Raw genomic sequence first — 23,278 nt, 5'->3', positions numbered from 1 at the left:
ATAGCCAAAAATTAATTCAAAATACATCAAAGACCTAACTGCACAACTCTTAGAAAGAAACACTGGGCAACAGCCTCATAACAATAGACTAACAATAATTTCTTGCCTATGATACCTAAAGCACAAGCAAAAAAAGAAAAAATAGATAAACAAGAAAGGATTGTACCAAAACATAAAACTTCTATATATCAAAGAACGCAATCAGTAGTGTAAAAATTCAACCTAGACATTTGAAGAAAATATTTACAAGTCGTATTTCTGATAATGGGTTAATATCCAAAATAGATAAAGAACTCCTAAAACTTAGTAATAATAATAAAATAGACAATCTGATATCAAAAGTGAGTAAGAGGTTTCAGTAGATTTTTCTAAAGAAGATATAAAATGACCAATAATCACATCAAAAGATGATCAAAACCAAAAATGAGATATCACTTCATACCCATCAAGACAAAACAAATTCATGAATGCTGACAAATAAGGAAAATATTGGAATCTTTATGCAATCCTGGTGTGAATGTAAAATAGTGTAGCCTTAACAGAAAACAGTATTATGATTCCTTAAAAACTTAAAAATCTGATCATCATATGACCTAGCAATTCTGGTATAGACTCAAAATAATTGGAAGACAGATCTTACCACATGTCTAGTTACATGACAGAGAAATCAAGCTGAAACAGGGCTGGCTAGCACCCAGGTTGCCAGAAAGTGCTATGAAGGCTCCTGAGAAAGAAGTGCCATCAACAGCCTTACTCAGCTGTGGATGCTTCTGTGCAATAATACTGACTAGCCAGGCAAGATGCGCCCACAGTGGAATAGTGGCATGTCTGTTATGAAAGTAGCCAAACTGCTTTCTGACTGGATTTGAAACATACTCCATATGAAGGAATCCATATTTGGTACTGTAAACCCACTCAAAAGCCTGTGGCTGGGAGGTCCTAGCTGTCCCTAGTGGGGAAGCTACTGGTACTTTAATAAATGGACATGATATGCCTGTCAAACTGCCTCCTAAACAACTATGTTTATGTCCATAGATTAGTGCTATTGTCAGCTTTAGTCAGAAAAACTTCTTTATGCAGTGGTCAGTGGTTAACTTCAGAGACCCATAGCTGTTCAAGTACAGAGAACAACTGCCTGCTAAATGCTCAGCTATAAATAGAACATCTATATCACCACCCCCAAAGCTGAGGAAATATCACAGAAAAGGCAGAAAGAATTTAGAATGAGAGGAAGTGGTGTAGAATGCCAACTTCCAGGTATGGAATTGCTTTTGCACACTTGAACTCACAGCAGCTGAGACTACCAGCACAAGAGCTGCTCAAGATTGGGCCTGTAAATATCCTATCATGAAGAGTGGAAAAGCCCCACCCTCCCTGAGGATAGACACTGTTAATAGTTGGTAAGGCAGGAAGAGATATTTTCTTCAGTGACATAGTCACTGCTAAGGCGCCCATGCTCCCTTGAAGAAACTCTCATTTGTTTTCCTATAAGTAACCCTAACAAAATTAAAAAGAAAGTAACCCAGGCCAGGTGTGGTGGCACACGCCTTTAATCCCAGCACAGGCAGAGGCAAGTGGATCTCTGTGAGTTCAAGGCCAGCCTGGTCTACATAGTGAGTAGCTGGAGCTACAGGGAGACCCTGTTTCAAAAAAGACCCCCCCCCCAAAAAAAGTAACCCTAACAAAACTAATTGAGTCATCAGAAAAAAAAAAAGAAATGAAAATAGAAATGGGGGGCTAGTGAAGAAGATCAGCAAGAATAGGAGGACAAGAGGTTTACAGGGTGTGAATATAATTAAAATACACTGTGTACATTTATGAAAATGTCATAATGAAACCCATTATTATGTATAATCGATATATGCTAATAAAATGTTGAAAAGTAACATCTCAAAGAGCCATTTGCACACCCATGTTCATAGTGGCAATGTTCACAATAGTTCAAACAATCCAATGACAGATAAATGCACAGGCAATATGTGATATATACATAAAATGGGATATCCATCCTTACAGAAAAAGAAAACTTTTGGTAATAATGCTAAGTAAAATAATCCAGTTACAAAACAGTAAATGCTACAGAACTGTACTTATATGAGCCACTGAATTAGTCAAAATTATTAGAAAGTAGAACTGACAGGGAGTGAGTGGAGAAAGGAGCTACTACTTCATGCACATAGAGTTCCAGCTTTACAAAGTGAAAAGTGCTGTGGTAACACATGGTGGTATTGGTTGTACAACAATGCGAATGTATTTAAAGCCTTTGAACTACATACTTCAGAATGGCTACCATGATACATTTCATGTCCTGTCATATTCACCACCATTAAAAATTTTTTTTAAATTAATGTGCTAAGATGAATAGAAATCCCTAAATGTGCAAATACATTTCAGCCTAGTGTTATAGATTGAGACTTCATTTTATTCTGGTAAATAAGTGAAATACAAATACATTTCTGGACCAAAGTCTAATTAAATTCTAACTAGTGCTTTTAACTGCTTACATTCACTATCCACTCATTATTTTTTTGATAACTATACTTTGACTTTTGCTTACTGAAAAAGAATATAAAATACTTAAAAATACAAATACAACTGAGATACCAATTCACATACTTTTTATCTCTGATTTCATAGTTCTTTTGGTCCCCAGATTTGTGCTTAGACAAATGCATACTTAATCCGGGCATGGTGGCAGATGCCTTCAATCCCAGCACACCTTCAATCCCAGCACACCTTCAATCCCAGCACACCTTCAATCCCAGCACTTGGGAGGCAGAGGCAGGCGGATTTCTGTGATTTCAAGGCCAACCTGGTCTACATAGTGAGTTACAGGTCATCTGGGGCTACAAGGAGACCCTGCCTCAAAAATACCAAAAAAAATGCATACTTAAATTATTTAAAATATCTGGGTCCTGGGATGGCAAGATGGTCCAGCAGGTGAAGCCACCTGCCACCAAGTCTGATCCAAATTCCGTATCTTCTGGGATCCACATAGTGGGTGGCCAGAACTAACTCCTGAAGGTTGTCCTCTGACCTAAACACACACACACACACACACACACACACACACACACACACACACACAGTAGAATATGCATGCCCCTGAATAAATAACTCTAATAAATCTGGTTCTAGATAACCTCCATATGTCCATTATAACACTTATAATTTGATTCTTTTGTTAATGAAAACACTGTCAGTCTGGCATATCTGGCATGAGAAATATAGCTAGTAAAGACGATAAAAATAAAAGTACATGAACTAATTGCCACAAATCCATATATTACATAGGGATATTGACCCTAATTAGAGTAGGATGGATTAAGTTGCTAAATGTATTACATTTAGATGACCTACATATAAAAAATGTAACATTTGATGTTACTTTCAGCCCACAATGTATTATAGCAGTCACTTAGAAATTCAGGACTAGCCAATCTCTGAACTGCAATCTGACAAAAGCTTGAAACAGATAAAATCACTTTGGCTTCCACATTGTATAAAATAACTTTCAAAAATAAACCAATTAAATTTAAATCCCAGCATAGGAATCTCTTGCCCAAAATGCAGTGGAGCTTAGTGAGGAGAGAGGATTCCAAGAGGAGAGACAGGTGATGCCTACAGACTTCTCAGTGTGAGCACTGGGAAGGCTGGTTGAGCTGCCCTTCTGAGAGAAAGGAAATTTGAGATGACCTTATTTCAGCAATTTCAATCGGCGGAGGTCTGTCTTCATCTTGAGGAAAAGCAGCGAAGTTTTCTTGTTCAAAGGGGCCTGAGGTAACTTCAATTTGAGCTGCTTGGAAGTCATCAGCATTTTTATATGGTAAAGACAATCCGATATTTTGGAAGCTAGAGAAAGCTACATTTTGGGAGAGAAGCCGTTGACTAGCAGCTGGGTGGTAATTTGGACTATGACTCTGAGACCTGTGATGAAGGGCATCTTCTGAATCTTTATTTAGTTGGTTTTCTTCACTACTGGAGGCAAAACCGTTTATCTGACTGGAAGAAGAAATAACAGTTGGAAGAGAAAAGACAGATGTCAGGCTCGGTTGAAAAGAGTCTCTCTCAATAGCCCAGTGGCCTGGAGAAACAGCCTTGGTTTCAAAATTTGTAAAGTATTTACTGCTATATTCAGGATCAGAGAAGCGTATCCGTTTTTGACCAGATGTAGTAACTGACTTTTTAGAAAAGTCTTGATTTTCATTTGCATTAGGCATGTTCTGACTATTTGGTGAAGTGTCCAAGAAAGTGGCCCTCCTGTAACAGGAAACTATACTTAGTTTATGGGATGAAAAGCATTTCTGGGTTCCAACGGCACCAAAATGATCTGAAGATTTTGAATTATGAACAGTTATGTCTTCATGAAAATCAAAGTTAGTTCTACTTTGTTGTCTCCAAGGGAAATTATTCCTCTTCTGAAGTTTTGTCAATAAAGATTGTCTTCCTCCAGAGAGAAAGGAGCAATTAGATGCATACAATGTGGAAGAGACTTTTCTACTTGGTTTGCTTGTTGAAGAAGGATGGCATGTCACAAGACCCAGAGCTAGTTTTGGCTTTAAAATATAAGAGGCTCCATGATGCTTATGGTCTGAATTAACTTGGTCTTCAATATAATTAAGATGGAAGCTCTGGTCCTCTTTGCAGCAGCTGGAGTGAGAAAAGGCCCAAATGAGGAAGAATAAAAGGGGGAGGGGCAGAACAGAGCCCTATCAAGCTTCCTAGTAGGGAAATAGCAGGGAATTAGAAAAACAGGGCAGCTGAAATTAATGGCCACATAGATGTACCTCCAAAGATACATATTTAGGTAGATTATCTCCCTATAAGGAATCTGCCCACTCTGGTAAAGCTTGGGGAGGGAAACTGAAATTCAGGCACCTAGGCAGAAAGTAAAATAAGGGAAACATGAAAAGACATGAGGTATAGACTAGAGAGATTGCTCAGTCGTTAAATCACTGGCTGCATTTGCAGAGGACCCGGGCTCGATTCCCAGCACCCACATGGTGGCTAACAACCATCTGTAACCCCAGTTCAGGAGCTCCAATGCCTTCTTCTGCCCTTGGCAGGCATTGCATGACACGGGTGCACTTTACATACATGCAGGCAACATACTCACACACATAAAATAAAAAAATAATAATAAAATGTTTTAAAAAATAATGTTCTATTCATCTAGAGACACTTTAAAAAAAAAAAGCACGAGGCGTAACAGTTCCCTAGAGGGAATATTAAGAGCTACACACACACACACACACACACACACACACACACACACGCACACAAACACACCCCAGAATATCCATATGAGACCATTAAATTATTGTATTTAACTAGTTAGCTAAAATACACTTATATTCCATTGACTAAGTACATTTTAAAATATTAGCCATGAACAAAGTCATTCTCTGGGGTGGGAGGATGTTTCAACTAAATACATAGATGTCTAGGTACTCTGAGAAATCAAAGGATGCCCTAAAGTTTGGTTTAGGAATACTTTCAATGTTCTTTTCTGTAGTACATGAAACACATGAAGTGTTTATTTTGCTTTGTCTTTAAGGCATACCTTAAGCATTTTCCCATACTGAATTTAATCCAAAGTAAATCTCTCCCTTCTAGGCCATCATTCATAAGCCGTAAAATGCCCTGTATAGGTGGAACAGGTCAGAAGACTGAATACTTAAGTTGCATGTAGAAGCAACATGGCAATAACACAGATTGTGATGACAGTGACTCTAGAACCCAATCTCATCAGTTTAGAATCAAATTGTTCTGTGGCTTATTTCTGAAGAACTTAAGTTTTCATGGCTGTGGGATGTTCTCGTTTCCTTATGTTCAAGGAGTCAGCTGACAGACTGAGGGGTAAAAATGCAGTTGAATGAAGGCAAGAACATGATTTCTGTTTTAAGTTTTTTCCTTGGAAATGTCTCTTACCAGCAGCCTTATACATCCCTGGCTTACTAATTCTTTGTTTTTTCAGCGGATGTGAAAATATTCTTTGCTCAATATTTTTACATCCAGTGAAATAGTAAACTGACTCAAAGAATTCAGACTGTCTGTGCACGGTGATACACACCTTCAATCCTAGCACTTGGGAGGTAGAGGAAGGCGGATCTCTGTGAGATCGGGGCCAGCTTGGTCTACATAGTGAACTCCAGGTCAGCTGGGGCTACTGGGAGACCTTGTTTAAACAAGAACAAGAACAAGAACAACAACAACAAAAGAATTTGGGCTGAAGATATATGCAATGGGGGAAAAGTGGAAAATGTCATGGCCTCTTCTCCAATGTAATCCACAATCACAGTAAAGCTATCATTGTCTGGGCCACACGCACAGGTTATAGCAATTTTCTATTGGACTGTTTATTACTCTTATAACAACTTAACACCTAACAGTAAGGTTAGCAGAGTCATAGGAACCACTTTCCTTTCCCAACTCAGAGTACTATGTCTAAAATTAGTATGTGTACAGCCACTTAGGAAAACAACGCACTACCATAAACACTTGTTCACTGCACAGCACCCTGCTCTACTCTGTTAGAAATCGTTCCCTTCTCAAGACTGCTCCAGAGTTACAGCATGGAAACATGGAACTTAAGTAATCCACCATTTTTACAGCAAGCAATAGGCAACTTTTCTCAACCTCCTCTTGGCCTTCGAGGAAAATATCTCACCATTCTTCAGTTTCTTGCCACAACTCTGAAAAGCTGACTCAAATAGTCAGGGCTGTACATTTTTGGCACACCCAGTGTGATATGTAGGCACACAGGAAGCCCAAGTACTGTCTCAGTGCAGCAAACTCTATTTTTATCTTTCTTGTAAAATTGTTCATTGTTCTCAAATCATATTAAGATCTGAGATTACCTTTTCCAAAAGGACACCTTTCACACATTGCCAAGAAGAGAACATATAAATTTTACAATGTTTTAGGCCGGCTGTGGTGGCACACGCCTTTAATCCCAGCACTTGGGAGGCAGAGGCAGGTGGATCTTTGTGAGTTTGAGGCCAGCCAGGTCTACATAGTGAGTTCCAGGACAGCTGGGGCTACAAGGAGACCCTGTCTCAAAAAGACAAATAATAAATAAATAATAAATAAATAAATAAATAAATAGTTTCTGTGAGACTTTTTCTTTGTAGTGTTGTGTTAGTGTTCTGCTATGCATTCCTTCAAAGGCATCTAAAAGGAACATTTGGTCATTGAATTGCACTAAATTAAATGATGGGATTATGAGTAGATACAACATTGCCCTGTCACTTCTGCTCAAGAGAAGTAACGAAAGAGGTCAGCTCTCTCCTCCTTACCCCATTCAGACAAATCTATGATTACCCACCCCCAAAGCAGGTAGGGATTAGATGTGAATGTTTAAAGAGTGAGGAAGAAAATCCAGCTCTTCCTATGTTTAGAGGGGGGAAAATAACTCATACCAGCATGAGTAATATCTGAAAGTTAAATTTTTTCAGGAAATATTCTTATCTAAATCTCTATATGCCCTAAATTTGTTCCATCTTTGCTTAATTTTTAAATAGTCAAAATTAGATTTAGCCCAAAATAAGGTCATAACTGTTACGGCAAACATTTAAAATCTGTTCCTCCTTCAAGTCATGTGGACTCTTTTTCCTATCCAGTTCATGACCCTAGGTGCTTTCTATTTTTACCATGTCCTGTGACTATCCAAACCCTTTTTTTTTTTTAAACTACAACCACTCTATTCTTTTGAGACCAATATTCCATTTTTACTATGCCCAATAAACATTACAGCCCATCTTCAGAGCAATAATTTCATTATAACAGCTCAACTGGATATTAGAAAATCTAAAATGAAGCTTCTCAAATGTTAGGATATATCAGACCATCAGAGTCAGGAGGAAGGCTTTTAGAGAGCTGATTCCCAGACACAACTCAGTAGGTCTGAGATGGGGAGTGGGCCGTGGTCCTGAAAATATGCATTTCTAGCAATGTCAGCTGCTGGATGGGATGTCGATGCTGTTGCTGGTCCACAGATTAGAACATCTGGAGATGAGCAACACCCAAGTCGAAGTAGAAGTGCTGTCTGAAGGGCTGCACAGAAGCTTCCTGTTTGAGCTGAAAAGACATCACGTAACCAAATATTCCTTCACTGGTGCCTAGCTACCTCCCATGTGAGGATGAGTAAAGAGGGAGAAACCTAACTGGGGCTGGGTCTTTCACATAAAGAACTCACATTGAAGTAGAATTTTGAATTGGTAAATTCAAATTTTTCCACATTTTCCAAAACAGGAATTACCAACTACTCTGAATTCAGTAATAGAGAAACATAGAGGTCTATCTTTAGCTGATATTAGTATCATTGCAATGAAAATTACTCATCATTATATTAATCAGCTTTTTATTAATGGCTTATCAAGTATGTCCAATTCTGTCTTAACTCATCTTTAAATTAGCACCAGGTTAACTCTATTATATTCTATTTTAACATTGGTGGGTTTTTTTTAAGACAAGAATAAAATTTCCAACTTATTCCTCTTGTTTTCTTAATAATCCACCAATTATTATATTTATAAATTGTGTGGTAATGGAGATAATGATTAGGAAGAGTATACAGGGAAGATCTTACATTCCCAAATGATTTCTTTAGTGAGGGTTGCAGGAGTAAGGGTTTTATACTATCTGTCAAGTCATACCATGCTGAGGGTATTAACATTTCCTAGGGTACACTCTCTTCTTTCTAGCTGGTATCCCAGGAAGTTAAGGGATACTACTGCTAAAGGGCAGGTCACACTGTTTCCTAGGTTTCCTCCTCTTTGCCTTTGTTTCTAACATTTTTAGTAAAAGGTAAATAAGTAAATTTTATTCTTTTTATCTTTATTGGTTTCTTCCCCCAAACCCAAGTATCCCACAGTCAAAACAACCTCCAAAGGTCAAACAAAATACATAGTCTCTGGATCTTATGCTTCCCTCTTGCATATGTGGTTCTCTTGCTATTCAAAGTTAAAATCCTCGAAGTAAGGATTGCTAGGTTTAAATCTGAACTGTCCTTCACAGGCTCAAGGTTCAAATGCTGGTTTTCCAGCTGGTGGCGCTATTTGGGGGAGGCTGTACAGTCTTTTGGATATGGGGCCTGGACATCAGAAATAGGTCACAGAGGGGCAGGCCTATGAGGGTTACAGCCCCCCCCCTGGTTCCAGCTCTCTTTCTGCTTCTTACTATGATGAAGTAAGGAGGCTGTGCCACATGTTTTGGCTGCTAAGAACGCCTTCATGTCTTCCCACCATGATGGACTGAAAACTTCAGCTAAAATTAATCTCTCTTTCCACAAGTTGTTCTGTCAGGGATTCTGTCACAGTAACATAAATGTAACTAGTACCAGGGTCTGTCCTTCTGGTGTTCAATCTTTACTTCTCATTCATTCATCCGGGCTAGAACAGGTTTTGGTACCTGTTAAATGCTCTTGCAAAACTTATCAAAAAATTAGCTCTTAAACCAGGCATGGTGGCACATGCCTTTAATTCCAGCACTAGGGAATCAGAGGTAGGAGGACCTTTGTAAAATCAAGGCCAGCTTGATCTACACAGTGAATTCCAGGTCAGCTATGGCTATAAGGAGAGCCTGTCTCAAAAAACAAACAAACAAAATTGGCTCTTGGTCTCAAATTTAGGAAACAAAAGTCAATCCTTATTTTCCTTGACCAAAAACATTATAAGTGAAAGGCTACAGTTAAATGCATTTTTCTAGTTTAGGTGTTAATAAGCTCTATTCTGGGAGCCTAATCCCCGTGCCCCCTGTTTTCGTAAAAAAAAAAAAAAAAAAGTTTTCGTTTTCTTCCGGTTTTTGTTTTGATCATAGCCATCCCCAAGTTGTCTGTAGCTATGTCAGAGCTGGGGAGATGAGATGGACACTGTATGGCCTTCAATGCCTAAAATCCTTGCAGAAAAAAAAATGTTCCTGTCTGAGTATATTTGATATAGTTAATAATTGTCTTTCCCCTACCCTACCCCATTTGACTTAAGGTGCTGGGGATCTGCTCCAGGGCCTTGTACTTACTAGGCAGTGCTTTACAAACACTGAGCTACATCTCCAGTCTATTTCCCTTTTAATTGATAAAATAATGCAATTTTTATTATAGATTAGACAAGGTACAAAGCATCATTCTACATCATCTCATTTAAGACTTAACATGAGACAAACATTATTAACCACATTTTGTTAAAAATTATTTAATTTGCAGTTGGAGAGATGGCTCAGAGATTAAGAGCACTTACAATTCTTGTGGAGGACCAGGGTTCAGTTCCCAGCACCCACATGGTGGCTCACAACCACCTGTAACTCTAGTTCCAGGGAATCCAATGCCCTCTTCTGGTTTCTGAGCACTCCTGCATATACATGGTATACACATATTCACATGGGCTAATACACATAAAAAAAAGAAGTCTTAAAAATTATTTATTATTATTGTATATTTGTATAGTGGGGGGAGTGTGTGTGCACATAGGTAGGTGCATGTGGAAGTCAGAGGACAACTTTTGGCAGCTGGTTCTCTCCTTCCACCATGGGTTCTGGGGATTGAACACAGATTGTCAGGCTGGCATGGCAATCACTTTTAACCACTGAGCCATCTCAATGACCTCACCCACATTTTAAGATAAGAAAAGAATTCAGGTTTGGAGAACTGATGTTACACAGTTAGGTAACAGCTGAGTCAGGGTTCATACTGTGTCTGAATGATAAACATTTCTGCTTCCATTGCTGTTCTTGAAACCTTGCTCCTCCTAGGCTTCTGTGACACTGCTCTCCAGTTGTTTTGCTGTTTGTCTGGGGTTTTTTTCCACTTGTTTGACCAGTTCTCAGGCTTCTTTTCCAGACTCATTAGCCTCCATCCACTCCTGTCGTGCTGGTTCCAGAAGGCCACACATACCACCTCCTTCTCGTCCCACACTACACGTTCTCCTTGAGCATCAACATGCATTCCCACAAAATCTGGGGTTTGTGCACTTACGAGTGGGATGTCAGCACAGGAGCAGCTGTCCCTGGAGAAATGCTTCTCTCAGCTTTGCAGCAGTCTTTTCTCACTGGCTGCAGGTGGGTGAGTGCTCACACTGGCAGTGCCTTCAACCTCCCAGCACATGCTTGCCAGAAAGTTCTAGCATCTGGCTGCAGGATGCTAAAGTACTTGGCATTTTGTTGTGCTGTTTTTCACCTTTGGGGTGCTGGCTGAAATGACTGAGAGCACCCTTCTTTACCATCCTGTTACATTTTTAAGAAAAGCTGTTAGATTTAAAAGACTTTTTTTTGTTCTCAGCTGTGTCTCCAGAGTTCAGACATTGCCTGGAAGAGGACAAACACTCAGTGATTTCAACTGTTCATATCTTTTCTCTATTTGTTAAAGATATTCATGGAAGAGAAGATCCGTTTGCAAATATATTATGAGAAGATACTCACTATTAGTAATGTTTAGGGAAATAGAAAATGATTAGTTAACATTTCATCTTTAGCAGTTTGGCTGAAGTTAAAAAGTCTGCTGTTATACAAATCAATATGGGAAGATAAGAATTCTCATGCTCATCTAGTGCTGTGAATTGGATATATTTTAAAAGATTATTAGAACACATATACAAATACACACATTAAAGAAATTCTTCCACATGTGCCTGAGCAATTATGAAGAAACCCCAATAAACCCCTCTCTAGAAGCTGTTGACTAAGGGTTCCATAGACCCTCAAACAACACTGGCCATTGCCCCTACTTTGGTTACCCACCAGAACTTGACAGTAAGACCCCATTGCTGAAGACACTACATACATGAGCTATAGAACAAACAAGAAGAAATCAAGCTGGTACTGACTTCAATGCTTCATTTCTACTAGTTAGCTTTCATAGTGCTGGAAGGTACCATGCATACTGCTGAAAGAGAAAAGTAATCATCACTTTTGCCCAACTATGAATCCAGTGAACTATAACAACTGCCTTGGCAAGCTAAGCCCACTGGTGCAATAGCAGCACAAATACTATAGGAGTAACCAACCACTCTCTGGTTGAATTTAAGGTCTGCTTCACAAAATGGAGCCCATGCATAAAACTGATCTCAGGCCTAGGCACTTATGGCTAGGCAGGTCACAGGCCAAAGGGGAAAGCATAATGGCCTAACCCACGAAACAGGTATAGTATTAAACTTTCTTCCTAATGACTTACTGTTTTACCCACAGATTAAGGCATTGCTCAACTTTCACCAGAGAAGCTTCCTCGTGCAGGCAGCAATGGTAATTACCACAGAGACCCACAACTGACCAATGTGCAAAGAATAAGAGACTGAAGAGTGTTTAGCCCTGAATAGAACTCCTATATCAAACCTCTGCCTTCCAAGGCTCAGGGATCATTCTGGCAGAAGGGGCAGAAAGATCCACACCAAAGGGCATTTGGGGACACAACTTTGACTCAATGGGCATATATATAAATAATAGAGTATATGGAATTGGATGGGGAGCCTTTAAGGGAGGAGTGCAGATGGGGGTGTCTAAATATGATCAAAATATAATGTATGAAATTTGGAAAAATTCAATAAAAAATGAAAAAAAGGAAACAAAGCATTACTTATAGGAGAAAAAAATTGTAACCTAGACATTCATTGAAAGGGAAATTAGGCAGATTTCTTCAAGAGACTGTGGTATAGCTTTTGAAAAGAAAGAAATAAGTTTACATGCATCAACATGGAAAAGCCTCCCCAAAGAAAAAGTAACTAAAGCAAAACCAGTTATAAAATACTATGCATTATATAATACCATTTATACAAATTTTAGAAACAAATTATAGAAATATGCATGTGCAGGAAAGCTATCTTTAGAGACAGGAGTAAAAAGGATTTCAATTACAATGTTACATTTTGTAAAAGCTGAAAACATTATTTTGCAAATTTAGGTTACAACTTTAAGGAATACAGAATCTCCATATAATTAATATGAATGTTTTTCTCAAAGCCTTGAATTGCATTCCAACACCAAACTGACTCGACAAAAGTAAATAATGGTAAGGGTGAAAATACAAATGAACAAAAAGAAAGATCTATATATTGGCCCATGAAGATCAAAGCTAAAGGTCTTTCAAATAAGCCCTCAGATCAGTCTGTGGCTTAACTTTCATTACCATTCTGTTATTTATAATTTAATACCATCTAAAGTTCTAGACATAGGCCTTGTATTTTGCTGTTCTTTTCCTGAGGGTTGACTGATGGGGTTTCTTTTTTTCTTTTCAAATAGTTAATAACATTTCTGTTGATAACATCTGAAAGAATCATATGAGTCTAACACTAAAATGAAGACATCTATGTCAAGAAAGAAAGAACAGGGCTCATATGGTTACTATATAATCCATGTTAAATTCTGAAGCACATCTATTCTTCCTAAAGCTTACAAAAAAAGGAAGAATGTTGGATTTATTAAACTAGAATAAGATTTAAAGTTTCACATAAAACTATCATTTAAATAATAGTTTTTAAACCCTTTGTGTAACAGAATAATAAAAGTCACTGCGACCCAGAAAGGGAAGTAGACAGCTTAAGGAAAAAGACAGTGAATGAAAACATTTTAAAAAATAATGATTTATCTGGGTGTGGTGGCGCATGACTATAGTCCCAGCACTTGGGAGGCAGAGGCAGGCAGATCTCTGTGAGTTCAAGGCCAGCCTGGTCTACATAGTGAGTTCCAGGACAGCTGGGGCTTACAGAGAGACCCTACTTCAAAAAGATAAATAAAAACAAAACAAAACAAAACAAAAAACCCCCAAAATGATTTAAAACCAAAAATATTAGTGTGAATTAATGACCTCAAAAAGATTATTAAAAATAGTTTGAAGTCTAGCAAAACACTAAAACAACCTTATGATATCATGTTGCCTAAAAACAGTACCTCTCTATACCCAGATCTTTGTCTAATATTATTTTCACTGAAAGGAACTAACTCTGCCAAGGCAGGAGCTGATTCCGTCTTGGCGCAGGGACAAAAGAAGGTTTAGTCAAAACACAACATTATCAAGAAGCAAAGATGTCTTCTAAGATGCTAGGGTTAGTATAAAAAATGATACACAAACAACTTCACTGGCCTGCTGAAGGCATGTTACAAGAACTAAGTGTCAGTCACCACAATTGCCCGATTCAAGCCAGGGAATCAGCCGAAACTAAGGGAGGCATAAACCCATATGGCAGTAGTTATACTTGTGTACTAAGAGAACACACAAGAGAGTCTGGTAACGGCTACAAAACATCTTCCCCCAATCTTTGCCACGATCAAATTTCCTGAGTCTTAACTTTTAAGTTTTTGACAAGGGCTAAGCATATATTTTTCCTTTCTTGTATAAAGGAGAGGAAATAGCATTAGCAAACTGTGACTGGTGTCTACTTTGCTTAAAAAAAAAAAAAGCAGAACTCTCTAAGTATTTCTCACAAAGTCAGATTTTACAAGTGGAATCTGTAATTGCCATCAATGTTTTAATTTGGCCACCAGGGACATTCTGGATAAGGAATATATTCCACCTCAAATGTGTAAAGTTGTTATGATTACATCTCACTGTGGTTGGCCTTCTCCATCTTATCAGAACCTAAAATAAACTTCACAAAGACCTTATTTATAAAAATTTTTTTATTCAAATGCTAGTTTCTAGACATTTACTTAAAAAGACATGTTAAATACATTTCTATATCTTAGGCACAGAGATTTCAGGAATGCAGTAAGAGTCTTCATCCTCAAGAATATCACTAAGTCTCCCTTAAAAAACAAACCAAAAAATTAAAAACAAACTACAAATCACATGGGCATTTTATTCTTTAAAATCACTACACAGAATCTATTTTTTAAATTCATAAATTATTTGTTTCCCTACCCAAGGAATACAATATATGTTCTCAGTGTTAGGATCTGGTAGACTTACCCACAAAACTGAATTGCTTATATAAATTCAGTGGCTACTAGTCCCAAGTAGTAAATCTAATTACAATTTAAAAATTATAATTACAATGAGATAAAACTAAAAGTTCAGTTCCTCAGTTTCACAAGTCCATATTTTAAGTGCTCAAGAGTTTCATGTGGTTAGTAGCTACCATACTTGCAGCACAGCTACAGCCAAGTTCCATCATCACAGGAAGTTCTCTATTGGACTGAACTGGTCTAGGGAGTTGTTGGATAAAAGATCACCTGATAACCAGATTACAAAATAGGTTATCTATTCTGACAATGACTGCCTTCCCCAGTACTTAGATGATGTCTCTTACGGCTAGTTATTTATATACCTTTGTCAATGTGATCTAAACAATCTAAAACACTGACAATATTCAATGTTTTTTAATATTTAAAATCTAAGGTAAAATAACCATTGCTTTTCATTTCCGTTTAGTAGCAGAATATATGCCTTAAATAGCTATCCATGTAATAGTAGTGATGCAATAGATAATCATTTCAACCTGGGAAATATGGAAGGCTACTTACCCTCCTTCACTTTCTGCCTCCTCTGAACTATTACTTGTGGCTGAACTTTGAACTGCTGTCAGCTTTCTTTTTCTAGCTCTGTGCTGAGGACTTATCTTATGAACGGTTACCTTCCCTCCAAGTTCATCTTGTATATATTCCTCCAGCTTTGGAATCGTTTCTTTAAGAAATTTGACTTCCTCCTTGAGTTCTTCCATGTTTGTCAGTAATTCATTCAACTTCTCCAGTATCTGAAGCTGCCTTCTTTGAAAGACCATTGCTGTCCCCTGGTCATGCATTTCATCTTGCAAGGTAGTTGAATTGAATGTCTTACCCAGAGAAAGAAATTTAGGAAAAGTCACTGTTGCCCTTGGTCTGCGTACCCTGTGGTACCATAAAACCAGCAAGCTGATTCCAGCAGTTCCTACCATGAGACCAAGTATCAATTCTTTGTTTGTTGAATGAGGCATGTCTTCTTTTTTATTTCTAAAATTAAAAAACAAAACTTAAATGAGTGCTGTTTTTCTGTCTAGGACAAAAACAAGCCTTCATTGCCAAAATGACAACAACAACAACGAAACCCTGATAAATCACAAGCTAAAATAAGTTATGAGCAAGTTCCATATATATGGGACTATTTAAGGATATTATTAAAGTCTAGTGCAAAGTACTGACTTTAATTCTGAATTCGTACTCTGTATAAGCAATCTGAAGTTCACCGTTTACTTATATTTTAAAGGATTTGATAAATGGAAGCAAAAGTATCATTATCAGTTTCTGAGAAAATTAAGAATTCAAGTTTTTTTTTAATTTTCTCTGATGACATTTTGTGTACAATTAATATGCTAGATTTGTTTGGTCATATTGCATCATTAAAGAAGGCAAGAAGTTGTTCCTTAGCATCCGGCTCACATTAGGACTTAAAAGTTACACTGATTAGCGACTTCAAAAAAAAAAAAAGCCCAGGGCTTGGAGATGTAGTTTTGGTAAGTAGATGCCTTACCCCATTTCTGTTTTATTCAACACAGAAAGCCAGTAATATAGATTAGATTCATTTCACCTGACACAGAATTCCTCTGCTGCTTACATTTCTACTTGTATTTGAGGTCTGAATTTCTTCTTTTTTTTTTTTTACATTTCCACTTAAAACAATTTTAAAGTCATTTCTGTGACCTCTTTCTCTTTCTCATCTTTCATCTTTTTGCATTGAAGCATAAGCTAGAATTACCTCATTCTATATAAACTCAGCTACTTTGAAGAGACATACTGAAATCTCCTTAGTAAATCTCATCTTCACTAGTTCTACTGCCTGTCTGATGTCAGAAAATAAAGGAAAATATTAGTATATTCCCTTCCCTTTTTGAGACTTTGAAATGGAAATAAGTGTATTAATACTATAATAACTTTTTGTAACTAAATATATTGAAGCTTAAAAAAAAACACACTTTGAAGTTCCCAAACTTGGTTTCCCTCCTATTTCCTCTGTTTTACTAGCAGACATACCCCTATATTAAATTTTGATAGCAACTTGAAACATTACAAATAGTCATAAATTATCCATTTTTAGAACAGATTGTTAGAGCACTGTTACCTATGACCCTGATCAAACAGAAAGAGGTCCAGTAGGGACTACTGGTTTCCAGTTGAAGGTAATTTCTGGACTGTGGCAAAAAAACAAATAGCTGACTGAAATGAATGGATAGACATTAGAGTTAACAGGAAGCGCAGAACCTAGACTTTACATGTCAGAGTACTGAATATGGAGAAGTATCTGGAAGATCCCAGAAAGATACAGTGAAACCCTATTGGAAATGACTTTCAGAGAAATAACAATTGCCAGAAAGCTGTAAGTTAAACCAGTCCCTAAGATTAAATAGAGTTGAGAAGCATTTAAATTGCCAAGGATGCTTACATAATATGTGAGGCTTTCAGCAAATACCCCAAAAGGTTGTTGTGTTGGTAGGGAAGCTAAAGTAACCTAGAGTTAATGCTATTTAGGTGCTACTCAAAATAGACTGAAAATAAGCCTCCAAAGGATTAAACAAATGCACAAGTAAATTAAGTAGTATGAAGATGAAATAGAACAAAATCCAGGACTCAACTATCAACTTAAATTTCTATACCCAGTGAAATATCTTTCCCAAAAGGTTGTTGTGTTGGTAGGGAAGCTAAAGTAACCTAGAGTTAATGCTATTTAGGTGCTACTCAAAATAGACTGAAAATAAGCCTCCAAAGGATTAAACAAATGCACAAGTAAATTAAGTAGTATGAAGATGAAATAGAACAAAATCCAGGACTCAACTATCAACTTAAATTTCTATACCCAGTGAAATATCTTTCAAAAATAAAGGTTAAAAAAAGTTTGCTTTTTTTTTTTTTTTTCTTCTAAAGCTGGGACTATTCATTACCAACAGACAGGTATTAACAGAAAGGATAATGGGGAACTTGAGAAATGGCTAAGTGGTTAAGGGCACTGGCTGCTCTTATAGAGGACCCAGGTTTGGTTTCCAGCACCCACATGGTGACTAACAACCATCGGTAACGTCAGTCCAGTTCCAGGGAATCCAATGACCTCTTCGGGCCTCTGCAAGCATTGTATGCACATGACACACTTACATTCAGGTAAAATACCCATATGTATAAAATAAAAATATATAAAAAAGGAATGCTAATGGAAATTCTTCAAGTAGAAAAAAGTGGTAACAGAAACGTGAATATGAATAAAAGATGAAGAATATCAGTAGAGCTGGTGTGGTGACACATGCTTTAAATCCCAGCACTCGTGAGGCAGAACTCTGTGAGATCAAGGCCAGCCTAATCTACATAGTGAGTTCCAGGCCTACTGGGGCTACAGAAGGGGAAAAAAAAAGAAGAATATCAGTAGTAGCAAATATGAAGTAAACATAACTGTTAGTTTTCTCGTTTTAAAATTAAAACAAGCCGGGTGTGGTGGCGCACACCTTTAGTCCTGGAACCCGGGAGGCAGAGGCAGGCAGATCTCTGTGAGTTCAAGGCCAGCCTGGCCTACATAGTGAGTTCCAGGACAGCTGGGGCTACAGGAAGACCCTGTCTCAAAAAGACCAAAAAATTTTTATTAAAACAAAGGTGGTAACAACAAACTGTAAGATGTATCACATACCTAAGAAGTAGTAAGAAAGACAATAGTCCAAAGTATGGTAAGGGACAAATGAAGATATATATACTTTAAGAATATGTCTTAGATTATATGAAGTTAAAGATGCAGAGTTTTATTTTATTATGTTTATGTGTATGTGTCTATTGCCTGCATGTAGGTAAGTGCACCCATGTCATGTAATGCCCACAGAGGACAGGAGAGGCTGCAGATCCCCTGGACCTGGGGTTATGGACAGTTGTTAGCTGCCATGTGGGTGCTGGGATTTGAACCCAGGTCTTCTGCAAGAACAGTGTTCTTAACTGAGTCACCTCTCCAGCCCCAAGATGCATAGTTTTAAACTTAGAGTAGCCACAGGAAGAGAAAGGAAAGTGAGGGAGGGATAAGGAAGCTTGAAGATGCAGGTAAAGGGGTAGTGGGGATTCCAAAATGGATAACTAAAGATACTGAGTCCACAGGAAGGTGTGCTGCATGGGGATGGGTAAACAGAAAACAGGGAGGAAAGGATGCCAAATTATATGGGAAAATGGTGCCAAAAGATCAAGAAAAAGAACCCCACCTATTTTCCAACATAAAAGATACAATTAAAAAGAAACTGATAAGTAGAAGAAATATTAGAGAACTGTATAGCAATAAGCAAGAAGGTAAAGGAGGTGGGCTTTAGTGTACCAGGACAGGGTTGATCTTTGATGAGAACACAGAGTAATGAAAGAACAGGAAGATTCTGTAAGCAGAAATTCAGGTTAAGTGGGTAGGTATAGGAATCTATGTAAGTTTGTTTTTGCTTCCTGTTCAAAACAGCTGGGCATGAAAGCTGGGGCAGAAATATTAGAAAGATATAAATCCAGAATTAAGTCACCCCTGAAATCTGGGTTCCTATGGCTAACATTCTGCTACTGCACATATTCTAATGCAGCATTACCATTTCTTGTATATTAAATGACCAACTAAATGTGATGTTGCAATGTCCTATGGAAGCGGGCCTCAAAGAATAAGCAAGGATCTATTTCCAAGGAGCTGTTTAAAAGAATGTCTCTCTTTAGATTACCATTGTATTCTACTATATACACCAACAATAGGAACTATCCAGTTTGGATGCTCTACTTCATTATAGGCTGAAATGTTAATAAGGACTGATTGTAAAATGGCCTTCCAGAAATTACCTCATATATCAGGAAATACTATCTCTAAGAGGTTTAAGAATTCCTTCTAAACTATGAATCCCAGAAAAAGCCTTGCTGCTTAATCTGACCTGCGTTATCTCAGAGTATCTTGCCAGAGTTGCCTTTACAGTTTATTTATTCATTCATTTATTCATTTATTTTTATGTGTGTGTTTCACCTGCATATATGTAAGTGTGCCCATGCATGCAATGCCTATGGAGGTCAGAAGAGGGTGTCATATTCCCTAGAACTAGAGTTAGTGCCATGTGGGTGCTGGGAACTGAACCCTGGTCCTCTGGAAGAACCACTAAACCATCTTTCCAGTCCAACCTTCTGTTTAACAAAACATCTTCAATTAATTGGTATAATTGGGAACTGTAACTCTACCCAACTGTTCTCTCCCACCCATCTAGGAGATATATCAGTAGCAGAATCTAATGAGTTTGTCACAGCTGAAGTTGTGGATAGTTACTATTATTTCCACAAAACATTATATCACAAAAGTAATTATTTTGAAAGATTCTCTCTCTCTCCCTCTCTCTCCCTCTCTCTCTCTCTCTCTCTCTCTCATACTTTTCTGGAAGTCTGAAAAAAAAAAAAAAAAAAAAGAAAGAAGAAAAGCCACTACATAACTATGACTTACTTACATTTGCATCATAGGTAAGTCATGTATCAAACTTGATCATCTTGAGGCTGTTGTTTGTTTCTGTTATTTTTATTGACTCATAAAAATATTAGGGCTGGGGTATACCTCAGTAGTAGAGCTCGTGCTTAGCCTGGTGAGGCCTGAGGTTAGATCTCCCAGCAACACACACACACACACACACACACACACACACACACAAGTTAAGGCAGGATGACCACAAGCAGATCTAGAGGTCTAGCACAAGGAATCTTCCTATGACTATGGATTTCTTTGACTCATTCCTCCGAAACCAGTCTTGAACTTCACATTATTTGAAACACAGATACATTTGAAAGGTTTTTCATTTAAAAAGTAAATACACAAAAGTGAAAATCTACCTTGGAGAAAGACCTTATCCTCAAGACAGAAGCAGGTTTGAACACATGAAAAGCAGACATTCTTTAACCTTTCTTTAGCAACTCTACCAGTTCCAAATTATCTCTTTGAAGCTGAGCAAAACAATAATTCCATTTTACTTTTTTCAGACAAACTGCTGCCATTTACCCAGGTGGTTATTTAACTACAGAAATAAGAAGGGTTACCCTCACCATCCTGTTCCTAAATTCTGGAGGTTATCTAGCCACATTTGGAATATTTCGAAAAAAATCAAGCAAGGACATGAAGGAGAACGATGACTGAGCAGAGATGTTCTGGGATGAGATATGACATCAGAACTAGAGGAATTCACTGGGATGAACTAGAATCAATAGAGCTATTTATTTGTTTAAAAAATGACAACTAGAAACTAATAGCTCAGGCTATGTTAGAATTTATGCTAATACAAAATGTGCTATGGCAATAATTTAAAAAATAAAAGGTTAAAAATAGGTACAAAAGAAGAAATCAATGTGTTTTTGTGCCAATATTTAAAAAATTACACAGATGAAGTGAAGAACAAAAGTAAAAACGCGGCATTCTTGTTTGCCTCAGTATAATTTCAAAGGTGGCATGAAGTAATTTGTATTGTTCTTACACATATATATTAGTAGTGTATTCTTATATTGAGGTATAAAACAATTAAAAATTTATTGACCAGACTTTACAACTCATTTTAATGACCAGATACAAAATATTGTTACTAATTTCCATTTGTAACTCTCTAATCAGAAGGGAAAATGATAGACAATGTTCCTATAAATTATCTAAAATGAATGTGACACATAATCAAAGGCTATTTACAGAGACTCACCTAGTGAAATTAGAGTTCTAGTGAAATGATAAAATGCTGACGCTAAATAAAACTAGTGCATAAAAGAAAAATTCATTTTCATGTTTTAATTTTTACCTCTAGAAACACTTTACGAAATTAATTAGCGAGCTTAGAGCAAACACCTAAGGAGCATTGATAGCAATTCATCACCTGATCCTTGGGCTGGGGGTGTATAAAATGCCTGAACTGCTAAACCACAGGACGAAAATTTTTGCAAGGAAAGTTAAGTAACATTATGGGTTACAAACAAGCCAGAAGTTTCAAGTTAGCAAAAAAATGTTAGAAAAATGTTTCAAGTTAGCCCTTGAAAACGGGATCAGAGTCTGGAGAGCATGCAGAAAATCCACTTCTTTCAAACTGAATATTCCTATTTCATTAGGTTTTCGTTACTTTCACCAAGTCTTTAGCTTATTTGCAAACAGCAGTGGTAGAATAATCTGGCTTCCATTTCTGATAAAGTTGGCGGGGGGTACAGGCAAACACCACACCGGGTTTGCGCCAGGCTGGGGTAAATGCAGATGCTGGGGACGTCAGGGGTGTCCGACTAACTTCGGGGTCCCCCAGGCCCGGGGCGCGCCGCCTCCCCAGACCCCAGGAGGGGCGCGGGGGTCATGGGTCACCCGCCGCGCGCGGCACCCAGCCGGGTCTCCAGCGCGAGGACGCCCCACTGCCCCGCAGTGACCCGGAAGTGCAGCCAACGCCGCCGGAAGTGCTGCGGCCGCCTTCCACAAGTCCCGGGCCGTTGGGTCGCCCGTCCTGTCGCCCCCTCCCCAGGTCCGTACGCACCTGCATTGGCAGCCCTGGCCTCTGTGGTGGAGCCGGGCACCGGGACCCGCGAGCGCACGGGTGGGAAGCGGCCAGCCGACTGGAGCCCGGGAGCCCGCGGGTCTCGAGGTCCAGCGCGGTATCTGACCCCGAAAGCGGAGGCGCTGGGGGAGGAGCCGCGGCCGCTCGCCCTGGGCTCCGCCCGGGGCTCCTCGCCTCGGGCGCCCGGCACGCTTTTCACCTGGAGAATGCTGAGCTCTGCGGAGCGCCCGACGCGCCCGCACCCTGGCTCGGAAGTCGCCGGCCCCCTCCGCCCGCGTCTCCCCATCACTGCCACCCCTGCGCTGCCGATCGGGACGCTCCCAGGTCCCGAGACTCCTCTCCGCTCAGCTAGCCCCTTTGCCCCCTTCCTTCAGTCACACGCAGACCTCACATTTTGCACCAATTACTAAGTTTTTCTTACGGTGACCCGCGTTCCTTTAATGAATAAAATCCCTAGCCTCTTCGTCCTCCCACCGTGCTGAATTGCCTCTAGATCAAAACCACAGTCCTCCCAGATGATCAGTGTTGAAGGTTTTGCCCAGCTTCACATTCTGTGGCGTGTGTAATGATAATTCTGTCAAACTTAAATCTACTCACATGTCCCTCTACTTACCTCACCTTGAGCATGACTTTCAAACTTTGGCTCAAAGACTAAAGTGCCCACCAATGTATGATTGCACTCCTGTTAATGAAAACCAAAGAATCAAGGCTGATTGGACAATCCATATACTACTATTTACTGAGGGGAGTTTTTGAATTTGTATCATCTGGTTTTTTTTTTTTAGCTTTAAGCAAGTTTATTGAAGTCTAGCTGCAATCCTTAAAAATAGAGAGCAAACTAATGCTTCACTTTCCCC

General features: G+C 38.6%; 1 protein-coding gene across 3 annotated transcripts in view; it reads right to left on the bottom strand.

Annotated features, from left to right (window-relative positions):
- Positions 1-22,695, bottom strand: part of Rmdn2 (regulator of microtubule dynamics 2) — a 65,085-nt gene extending 42,390 nt beyond the window's left edge. Inside the window, exons 1-3 of one of the 3 annotated variants that reach the window (XM_029558390.1) lie at positions 22,401-22,695; positions 15,445-15,909; positions 3,697-4,650 (exon numbers count right to left, since the gene is read on the bottom strand). In XM_029558390.1, the coding sequence (XP_029414250.1) occupies positions 3,697-4,650; positions 15,445-15,893 (1,403 nt within the window). In that variant the 5' untranslated portion in view covers positions 15,894-15,909; positions 22,401-22,695. Of the gene's footprint in view, positions 1-3,696; positions 4,651-5,563; positions 5,581-15,444; positions 15,910-22,400 lie in introns of those variants that run through there. The other 2 variants (XM_008822608.3, XM_029558391.1) reach the window with 2 other exon arrangements.
- Positions 22,696-23,278: the final 583 nt, after the last annotated feature.

Source organism: Nannospalax galili, unplaced genomic scaffold (assembly GCF_000622305.1).
Source record: "Nannospalax galili isolate Female #2095 unplaced genomic scaffold, S.galili_v1.0 scaffold88, whole genome shotgun sequence".
NCBI lineage: Eukaryota > Metazoa > Chordata > Mammalia > Rodentia > Spalacidae > Nannospalax > Nannospalax galili.
The sequence above is the reverse complement of the archived record's forward strand: the minus strand, read 5'-3'. Positions and strand labels throughout refer to the sequence as shown.